The sequence below is a fragment of the Alosa sapidissima genome, chromosome 5 (assembly GCF_018492685.1).
Source record: "Alosa sapidissima isolate fAloSap1 chromosome 5, fAloSap1.pri, whole genome shotgun sequence".
NCBI classification, from domain to species: domain Eukaryota; kingdom Metazoa; phylum Chordata; class Actinopteri; order Clupeiformes; family Clupeidae; genus Alosa; species Alosa sapidissima.
Genome location: NC_055961.1, coordinates 20,511,762 through 20,522,612, shown reverse-complemented (window position 1 = coordinate 20,522,612; position 10,851 = coordinate 20,511,762). Strand labels below are relative to the sequence as shown.

The window sequence follows — 10,851 nt, the reverse complement described above, 5'->3', positions numbered from 1 at the left end:
TTATGAGTATAAGAGGTGGAGAGTTTGGACCGCTCCCTTCTGAACTGCAGCTCAGTTAAGAGGGCAACAATGTCTAAGGTTGGATTTCTCTGTTTGGTATCTTGCTGCATCATTGTTGTAGTTTTTGCTGAAAGTAAACAGCCATGCCGTAAGTATATCTCTTGTCACCATATGTCGATTTTTAAAAAGTTAAATATGTACACTGCTAAAAGTTTGGAGGTAGATGCAAAATGCATATTTATATATTGTGGGCTTAGCAGATTAATGTAGGGGCAGATGTATATTGTAGATTTCTCTTATCTGTAGAATTCAGATGTATCTCTCTTGTAACAATGTGCAACCATATACAAGCGGGTTAGTCTCAATGATTCACATTTTCTGATGTCATCCCATGTTGCTGAGTGACATTTGAATGAGTTGACGGTCATATTCAAATTTGCAGTGGTCTCTTAAGAAGGACCCATGGAGTGATCAATTCCCCAACATTCCAACAAAAAAAATCGAATAACTCCCAACAATCTTACCAAATGTATGTTTAAAATTTAGCTTTTGTCTGTTATGTTAATGTCTTTTTCTCTGTTTAATGTTATGTACTTCTTTTGGTTGTTTTGTCAGAGCCACCACCACTAACAAGTGGGTATCTTTGGATGGTAAGTATTTATTTGTAGGGCAAATTATAAGGAGAACAAATGGAATGTTGTTCAGTTAGCTGGCACAAATATGGCTCTCTTGTTTATCAGTTCTCCTTTTCTGCCTCTGAACCCCCCCCCCCCCCCTCACACACACACACACACACACACACACACACACACACACACACACACACAGACTGCTGCTAAAGGGTTGGAGGCAGGAGGAGGGCCATTCAGCTATGATTCTCCAGGGAAACGACTCCGATTCAGAGACAATGAGGCACTGCTCATGAAGAAGGCCAAATACCTAGATGTCCTGTTTTTATTTGAAGAGGTACAAATATGAATGATGAATATGAATAAGTCAATGAAAATGTTGCACAAAACAAAATCAAAACATTAAATTCCAAAATGTAGTCTTTGTTCCAAACCCAGGGGGGTATTCCAGGTATGTGGTTTAGTGACAAGCTTGGGTAGGTTAACCCAGAGTAAGTGGTAAACCTCCTAATAGAAGAGCTGTATGGCTTCATTCTCCAATAGGGCTCTTGTTGTAGGAGGTTTACCACTTACCCAGTTAACTTACCCAGGTTTGTCACTAAACCACATACTTGGAATGCCCTTCTGGCTTGATAAACTGCATGTCTCTCCACTCCTTCCCACCGTCTCATTCCTCTGTGTCTAGGGCATTTTCTATGAGATCGACAGCAAAACCAGCACTTGCAAGAAAAGGCCTTTGCAATCAACGCTTCATCCTATGGAGATCCAACCAAACATGACGATCGTGGGAGACATGTATATGGGCAGCAGAGTAGACAGTGGGCAAGGGCTCAGTATGAAGAACTGGCTGATGGTGGCACCGCAACTTAATGGTGAGTGAATCCATGACTATATGTATATATACTTAATATATACTGACTAAGCAAACCAATGACTTGGATAGAGATGGAATGAGAGAATCAGAGATGAGTTTGTGGTTGTTTCGGCAGTCTCCCTCATATCGATAGCGGCTCCAGGACTCCCACTTTTAGATTCAACATTGCGGATTCAGGAGTGAACGAGCAAAAGCTCATGAACAAGAGTGAGAATGTGTGACTAACCGCATGAGAGAGAGAGAGAGAGAGAGAGAGAGAGAGAGAGAGAGAGAGAGAGAGAAAGAGACAGAGAGAGAGATGGAGGTTGCAGAGACTGTGTGATGATGTATGTCGGGTTGGGGGGATGTGGGGTTGGGTGATGAGGTTATGGGCGATCTCCTGGAAATGGGAGGGCTTCCGTGGGGCAGCCGTGGCCTACTGGTTAGGGCTTAGGACTTGTAACCGGAGGGTTGCCGGTTCGAACTCCGACTAGTAGGAATGGCTGAAGTGCCCTTGAGCAAGGCACCTAACCCCTCACTGCGTCGGGATTAGTGTGTGCTTCACCCCACTGTGTGTTCACTGTGTGCTGAGTGTGTTTCACTAATTCACGGATTGGGATAAATGCAGAGACCAAACCACCAAGGATCAAAAGAGTATATATACTTATATATACTTGTGTTGGACATGAAGAGAGCTGCCTCCGAGAACTTCCTCCATGAAATTACTTTCTGCAGGTTGGGATGTCTGTTAGGATGCAGATTTGCCTTGCTACTGTTTGTATTGTTGGTGATGGTCTCTTTGTGTGCGATCCACAGGTGTGTTTGTAGTCAGCACCAGCACTGTTGGCTGCCTCACACTTAGTTCAGTGCTGTTCACTCAGTCAAAGGACCTGCTTATATTCAGGTGAGCAGTTCTACTTTTCAATTTGCATTTGTTATGGTCTTGTTGTGCAGCTCTGAGTATATGTTTTCCTCTCTTATTGTCTCTCTCCAGTTTTCTTGAGGTTGTTAAAGAAGTGAAGGACCCACAGGTGTTTGTGCCTCCAACATTCTGTGATGATGTGCCTTTGGAACCTGAAGGAAATACCTTTTTTGGGTTCTTCTTAAACCAAGCACACCTTTCATGAAGCCCGTACACGCTCTGTGAAGCATGCAGATAGAGTCCCTTTTTGGTTGATAGTATGTTTGCTGTCTGATATGACCATTTGCTAAACCTCACCTTTAAGTGAAAGGTTTCATATTCATTTTTAATGCTTATGAGAATTGCATTGATGTGCAGATTAATGAATATACCTAGATGTCCTGTATATTCAATGAATTAATATACAACTGCTTTCTGTAAGTTTGAAAATCTACACACTACTTTCTTCATTCCAATGAAAACTGTGAAACTGACAATAAAAAAGTTTTTTTCTTCTGTCAGAGTGGACATGTGTGAGGGAATTTGTGTTGATGTGTTTATGGTGATTAATGTAAAATGAAACTAGATGTACCGCATAGCGGTACAAAATATGACCGCCGCTAAGTCCTGGACATCCGTTCCGCGAAAATAAATCACACTTCAATTTGTCTCCATATTTTACTCCATCCCCCACTCTTGAAACTTTTGTGTATGCTTGTTTGGCATGCCTGACTGTGTGTGTGCGGCTGCACAGAAAGTAGCCTACTGGTGCTGAAAAGGTGAATAGATTGTAGAATAGCCAAAGAAGATGTAGCATTGTTATAAAACCTTTAAAATCTCTAAACAATCACAAGTAGGGCAGTTCATCACAGTTCATCCATTGCAACTGGATTGATGAAAGGTCACTTACACCTGTAGGCTACATTGTATTTGGGAAAAGCAAAAGGTATCAGCATAATGTTATTTATTTATTTATTTATTTATTATGTATTTATAAACAAAAACATCTCTGTCAGTTCCATGCCGTTTTCAACAGCTATCAAAAACAAAGGTCATTTTTGGATGGATGGATGTTTCTTCTTCTACATAAGATTTTAGTCATCTTTAGTTCATGTAATACTTTATTGTCAATGCACAAATTAAGTAACAGTAGTCTGAAACGTTATTGTTAATGCACAAATTAAGTAACAGTAGTCTGAAACGAAATGCTGTTTTACATCTAACCAGTGGTGCAAATAACTGACATGTCCAAATGGGCCTTGATGAAATGCGTCGCTAGACAGTTAATACACATTTTAACGGGCCAAAGTTGAAGAGCTATTGTCCGTTATTGTTCGTGCAAATATAGGCTGATTCATGTTCCCTTGCATTGTGTAACTGAGGGTTGATTAAGAGGACGCAAACTAGCGATCCATGAAGGAAAGTAACTTTTGCTTATCTGCTGTCTTGCTGTGTGAGTGGGCCATCGGTCATCTGTCTAAGTTTTAAGAACTGTCCTTTTCCCGAGGGGTGCCGACTTCCTGGAGCTGTGCAGCCTGACTGAAGAGAGGAGACAGCTGATATGCGCGATCGTACGTCTGCTAAAGGAAAGTAAAACAATCATTCTGTCTTAGTGTGGATGAGCCAGCTCAAGGTTTACGAAGTATTAAAACATTGTTCTCTCCTCGAGGGCGATTGCTGCGTGGAAGAGCGCGCCTGCCGACAAGGAAGTCGTCTGCGCATTTTGGACAGCAGTGTGACCGTGCCCTAACGTCACTGGCTGCAGGGAGGCGGACTCCACGGAGACAGCGCTGCTACACCACCCCGTGCATTGTGGGATTTGTTGTTTTCTTGGTCGGCGAGGAGGGTGCCGCCGACCAATGTTATTTCTCTGATTGGGGGCCAGCAATGCGCGACAGCGGAGGGGGCGTGGACTGTGTCATGGTGAGCCCTCCCTCCTTATAACTGCTTGGGCCTATTGCACAATTGTCTACCTGTGTGGCAATTAAGAACAAACTGGACTGAAGTGATTTATTGTGTGCTTATTCCTATGTGGCTTTATTGGTGTTAAACGTATTGCTATGCAATTCTGAATGGTACATTCTGGAGTGCTGTGAATAATATTGTGTTTCTACTAGTGCTAGCCTGTGTGTTGGTAATGCTATTCCCTTTGCTGTGATTGAGTGTGTGTGTGTGTGGGCTATTTTATCTTAAGAGTCCTGTGATGTTCTTCTTGTTGCTCAGAGTTAGGCTTCTAGTGGCTTAACTGGTATTGCGGGCATTGTGTGGGTGATATCCTGGGCTTTAACAGAGGGTGGGCTCGGGCCTGACACTGTACACTTAACATCTTCTGCCGGCTCTGCATGTATGCTTGCTGCTGCTGCTCCCTTGTAATAAATAACTGTAAATTTATTCAGTGTGGTGGTTGTGTCTCAGAGAGGTTCGAATCTGCATTGTTAAGAGTGGCACGACACATAGTGTTGCAGAAATTGAAGCAGAAATTAAGCAGAAATAGCCAGGCCTACACCAAATGTTGAAAAACGTTCACGTGTGATGAAGTCTTAGGTAAGCTATGTTATTCCCCTACTCCTCCTTTTGGAGATTATGATCGATCGTCTATGACTGATAGTCACGGTGCGTCTGTGAATGGAGGTGCGTGTATACAACGGTGTCCACTAAGCATACCATGCTTGTTTCGACCCTCTGCCCAACATAGCTTGGAGGTTGCAGTGGTAATCGTGATGATAGTGTCCGTACTGGATGTGGTACAGACAGCAGGGCTAGTAGAAATAGGGCTCTAAAGAACTACAAAGTCACCCGCAATATGATGCGAACTTCTGGGTACTGCAGATTACCCGCGATAGGAACTGTTTGACCAAAATACTTTATTGTAGGCCTATATTGTAGTAATCTATTACTAAACCACAACATCTTAGGTGTTGGTATACATCTTAGGTGTTTTTCTGTTAATTTGTTATGTGGGTAATATGAAAAAAGGAAAGTAAACCTGCCTTATGTTCATCCAGTATTTACTGAAAGGTGCATAATTTGAGGTGCTTGCCATCCAGTGACAAATTAGATGGGTAAATGTACCCCCTTCATAAACTTTTGTTTTACTCAAAGATTTTTACATTTACAATATAACTTGATCTCTGACCACTTTCAAGCCATGGCCTTTTAAATTTTGATATAAAAATCCAATGGTGTTGCTTTCTTAACCCTGATGCCTAGTTTGCCAGGTTTAAAAAAGTTATGAGAGGAAATGTTTTTATTTGGTGTGAAACACACACACATACCTGTTTTTTATGTTTTTCATTTATTTTATAATTTGTATTAATATTTATTTTATCATTATTTTATTTATAAGCTAAGGTTGCTAGCACAGGTGTCTAAAACTAGATAAAAACACTTGCACTTTCTGTTTGCAGTTTTGTGTGGTATTTGAAAAAAAGAACATTGCATTTTCAGAAATAGCCGGCCTTCCAATCAGATGACGTTGGCAGAATTGGCCCCCAGCTCATTTGAGTTTGAGACCCCTGCCTTACAGTATCAAGCGGACTTAAACTGCCATATCGTGGCGAATGTTGTAATAACATTCACGCAGCTCCATGAGTCAAGGAAAGCGCGAATGAAGTAGCCACTTCTAAATGGGACCCACTACACAGTAGCTTAAGGTGTGTTGCTAAAGCAGCCATAATGAAATGAAGGTGTCATTGTTTGGATACTTCACACACACGTGCTTTTTAATTTCACAGACGACAACTGCCAAGCTGGAATCAAAGCACATCGATTCCCCTCTCACACCCTGCACGCACGTAAAACAAAATAAACAGGCGTCTCAGTCTCACGCATGTATAGGCAAAACTGTATCAGACCGGTGTAACGTTGGTAAATCTTCCATTGCACAGAATGATTTTGTAGCACATGCAATAAATGACAGTCGAAAGATACAAACAGTGCTGCTATCAATTTGCTTGGTATAACCGCATTTATAGTTTTCTACAAATGCAATCAATCAAATGGGCCTCCATCACTCAACCAACGCTAACGGTAACATTACCTAGGTCCTTATTGATATTACAAGATTAACGTACCTGCAGTAAAAACCAAGCATGTCCGATAAACATCCTCAGATTTATTTCGGCTTTATTTTCGTCCTATCCTTATTAGATGTTCGCTTCGGTAAATTACAGTCCTTGTAGGAAGCGTCCATTGTTCTTCCAACCCACTTTTAACTTCCAACAAAATTACGTCTCACTGCAACGATGCGCCATCTAGTGGACAAACGACTACTTATCGCCAATACTGAAAATGCAGCCATGATGATGATGATGAATATTTATTTTGGCTTTCTTTTAATCCTACTGAATTTGTAATTATGTATCGGCCGTTCTAATACCGATAGTATGTGGGTGCCTGTGTGTGTGCATGTGTATATGTGTGCACCGCCATTTACAGGCCAATGAGTGTACAGTCACTAAATGCAGTGGTGGAGGAAGTACTGAACCTCAGTACTTAAGTAAAAGTACAAATACACAGAGAAATATTTACTTTAGTAAAAGTAAAAGTACCACAATGACAACCCTACTTAAGTAAAAGTAAAAAGTACCTGCTTTTAAATGTACTTTAAGTATTACAAGTAAAAGTATTTGCATAATGATTTATTCTCTTAATATCTATATTCTAAAAGGAAAAATCAGTATGGGCTGTGGCATTTTAATTAAGCTAGTTTTAGGTTATACTCGACTAGATAGTTTTAAGTTAATGCAATTGTGCTTACCATCTGTGGCCCAGTTTACATTCTGACCTATAATTCTAGAGACTGTAATTCTGGTTATCTACTAGGGTGATCTGCTGAGTAATATCATTCAGCAAAACACGAGAGCCTGAAGTTTAACGGGGTAGACAAGGGAAACGTCGGGTGGATCGTAATGCCAATTATGCTGATTGAACAGAAAAGTTGCTGAGAAAGGTGTCTGTCTTTATGATTACGTTCAGTTTCACTTGCGCAGACGCATAGACATTGAATGAGCGCTCACGTTACTACCCCCCAATTGTAGGCTATGCATCTTTATTTAATCACACACAATTAAGGAATATTTCCTAATCTGGAAAATGTTACGTTTTTCCCGGCCACCGGTTCATTAATAGTCTACCATTCATTTGTGCCGCAAATGATCAGACGTGTGACAGAAGCATGGGCATAGCCTGTAACTTCGCTGATCCGCGGATAGCAATCTCATCGGAGTGGAGGCCCTAACGCTGCAGATAACAGACAGAGAAAGGCACAGAACACAGTTGCATGTACAGTGTAGCCATGGGTCTGGTGAATATAGCCTACCGAATGCAGATGGCTACAAGCTCACGCTTTGCCTGGTCTAGACTAGAAGCTTATGTTTCTGAGAATGCACGGAGCGCTCCAGAACCTGTGGTAGCAACCCCCCGGTAAAACAAACGTGTTTGTCAGAGAGAAAAAAAAAACTGATCATAAAATGTATCGTAAAAAGGAACGATGGTGTTGTAGAAATGTAGCGGAGTAAAAGTACAGATAATTGCTGTAAAATGTAACGAAGTAAAAGTCAAAAGTATGCACTATAAAAAAGTAAAGTACAAATACGTGGAAAATTTACTTAAGTACAGTAACGAAGTATTTGTACTTTGTTACATTCCACCACTGACTAAATGTACACATAACCTAATTTTTTTAGACCCCCCCATGGATGAAATTCTACGAAACTTGGCATACCCCCAGAGAATGCCAGGTCAATCATACACATAAAATTTGGTGCAGTTCTGAACATCTTGACTGAAGATAGGGGCGATTAAAGCAGAATAATATTGCATTTTCATTTTTTACCGGGGGGATGGGGACGAAATGACATTTTTGCGTAAAAGTCTAGTGGGGCTACATACCCACCAAATTTCATGTACCCCGGTGGTTCGGTGTCCCGGGTATCAATGACCAAAAATTCAGGAAGTAGATGACGGGAAAAATTCTTCAATTGTGTGCATGTGTGCGTGTACAAGTTTATGTTTATGTGTGTGGGTGTGTGTGTGTGTGTGTGTATGTGCGTGCTTGTGTGTTTGCCTGCGTATGTGTGTTTGTGCATGTGCATGCATGCGTACAGTACATATGTCTACTGTGTGAGTATGTGTCATACGTATGATTACTGTAAATGTATGTGTATGCGTGTGTATCTGTTTATGCACATGTGTGCACATGGAATGGGTTAACATGACCCCTGGAGGCAAACATACGGAAAAAATTGGTCATCCTAGGCCCTACAGTTCTCAAGATATTCACAGAGAACTGTGTCTGCCCTACCCTCCTTTCGGGGGGTCCAGTCCAGCGGGGGGGCTACAGATCAAAACGAAAAATGACGGTTCCATGCTATCCATGTGAGGGTACATGCCCACCAAGTTTTGTGTACCCCGGTCTTTCAGTGTCCCGGGAATCCTTGTTGGTGTACGTCACTAAATGTACACATAAATTATTTTATTGTAAGGCCCCCCATGAACGAAAGTACACAAAACTTGGCATGCATTCGGAGGGTGTCATAATGAACCTACACTTTTAATTTCGTGCAGTTTTGACCTTGTCAGCCAGAGATATTGTGATGAAAACACCTAATTTTTTGCTTTTTAATTTTTAACTAGGTGGCGCTATACATGAAATAAGTGGTAATGGGATGGGTTAACATGCCCCCTTAAGACCAACATACATAAAAAAGGTGGACCTCCTAGGCCCTACGGTTCTCGAGATATTCACAGAAAACTGTCTCCAGCCACCTACAGGCCAGTTGGTGTATAGTAACATAAATTAATTTATTGTGTGGCCCCCCATGAACGGAATTCCACAAAACTTGGCGTGCATACAGAGGGTGTCATAATGATCCTACACTTCCAATTTCGTGCAGTTTTGACTATGTTAGGTCACAGATACCTTCAATTACAACACCTCATTTTTACTTTTTTGTGTTTAACTAGGTGGCGCTATACATGAAATGAGTGGTTATGGAATGGGTTGACATGGCCCCTTGAGATCAACATACAAAAAATAAATGGTCCTCCTAAACCCTACGGTTTTCGAGATATTCACAGAAAACTGTGTCTGCCCTACCCTCCTTTCAGGGGGTCCAGTCCAGCGGGGGGGCTACAGATCAAAACGAAAAACGATGGTTCCATGCTATCCATGTGGGGTTACATGCCCACCAAGTTTCGTGTACCCCGGTCTTTCAGTGTCCTGGGAATCATTGACGGAAATTTGGGCATGCGAAAAAGAAAAAAAAAAAATCTGACTAAACCTACAGTATATGACCGCCGCTTCGCTGCGCGGCAGTCATAATAAGACCAGGTTCCAGTCCAGAAGCCTACAAAAATCCAAAAGGAGCCCTTTACAGTAGGTGCTAATGAAGTTTGAGGATTATTCGTCCACATTTGCTGTAACTACTATAATTTGCTGTAACTGCTGAAGATGTAAGTGAGATCTTGAAACTACTTTTTATTTTGATATGACATGTTAAGTGTTATCCATTTCTAAGACTGTGTGTTTGTTTGGTTTTAGAAAGTACTGTAAGCCCACTTCCGTATTTTAGTTAGAGAGAACAAAGCTTCAACATTACCAATTCATGCTAACGTATTTTGGTTGAATTCCAGAGACTATTTCTGGTTACTACATGTAGCTGCTACCTACACACTGGTGAATAAACTTAAAGAATCCTAACTCCTTTGTGTCCTATGTGGTTGAACTTCCATAGGCTACAAATATAAAACTGTTTAAAGGCAAACAGCCTTACAGCCTGGATGAAGGCTGTTTGCCAAAATGTCAATTATAATCTACAGTGAGCAGCCACTCAGTCCTTACTTCGATAACTTTGTGGCCAGGATCTCTACTCTAAGCTAGTCAGCCCCCTCCCCCCTTTCAGTAATTGTGTCAAATTCAAAACACTGAAAGACCAGGCTGCATGAAACTTAGTGGGCAGGTAGCCCAGCCTGCTTTCATTTATTTTACCGCTACATAGAAACCATCTCTAACCAGGGCACATTTCCAAGATTGGTTGGCTAGTTATGTGGAACGAGGGAGAGAATATCATTGCAGTACTGAATAATTGGAGCCCAGATGCAATTTTGTCATTTTCTAAATTTCTGATCCTCTGAATAAAAACAGAAAAACAGTTCCAAGATCCAATTTAATTTGTCAAGGCGGAAAAAATGAAATTGGATATTTGAATCCATTTCTGTTTTTCCAAATGTCCGTTTGTGTTTAGAAAATCTAACTGATAAGCGTTACACGGACCCAATATCCACCAATTGTATAATTAACTGGACCAACTTCCCTTTTAGTTAGGCTAACACATTACAAAATTAAACGTAAATGTAACAGGAAAATTAATGAGGTCTTCTATTCAGCTTTACCGCCAAATCAGACAAGACAATCACAACTCCCACTTTCAAAAAAAAAAAAACAAAAACAAACAGGAAAGACAATA

At 41.1% G+C, this 10,851-nt stretch overlaps 1 protein-coding gene across 1 annotated transcript; it reads left to right on the top strand.

Annotated features, from left to right (window-relative positions):
* Positions 1 to 2,904, top strand: LOC121708804 (ependymin-like). Its single transcript, XM_042091717.1, has 6 exons — positions 1 to 148; positions 616 to 650; positions 829 to 966; positions 1,315 to 1,501; positions 2,299 to 2,386; positions 2,477 to 2,904. Exons 1-6 carry the CDS (start codon positions 70 to 72, stop codon positions 2,607 to 2,609), a joined length of 660 nt encoding a protein of 219 aa, XP_041947651.1. The 5' UTR covers positions 1 to 69; the 3' UTR covers positions 2,610 to 2,904.
* Positions 2,905 to 10,851: the final 7,947 nt, after the last annotated feature.

Excerpts from the sequence above, each read along its gene's own strand:
- LOC121708804 (XM_042091717.1), top strand. The coding sequence starts at position 70 with ATGTCTAAGGTTGGATTTCTCTGTTTGGTATCTTGCTGCATCATTGTT. Across the intron at positions 651-828 it reads CAAGTGGGTATCTTTGGATG|ACTGCTGCTAAAGGGTTGGA; the intron begins GTAAGTATTTAT and ends ACACACACACAG. Across the intron at positions 2,387-2,476 it reads AAGGACCTGCTTATATTCAG|TTTTCTTGAGGTTGTTAAAG; the intron begins GTGAGCAGTTCT and ends GTCTCTCTCCAG.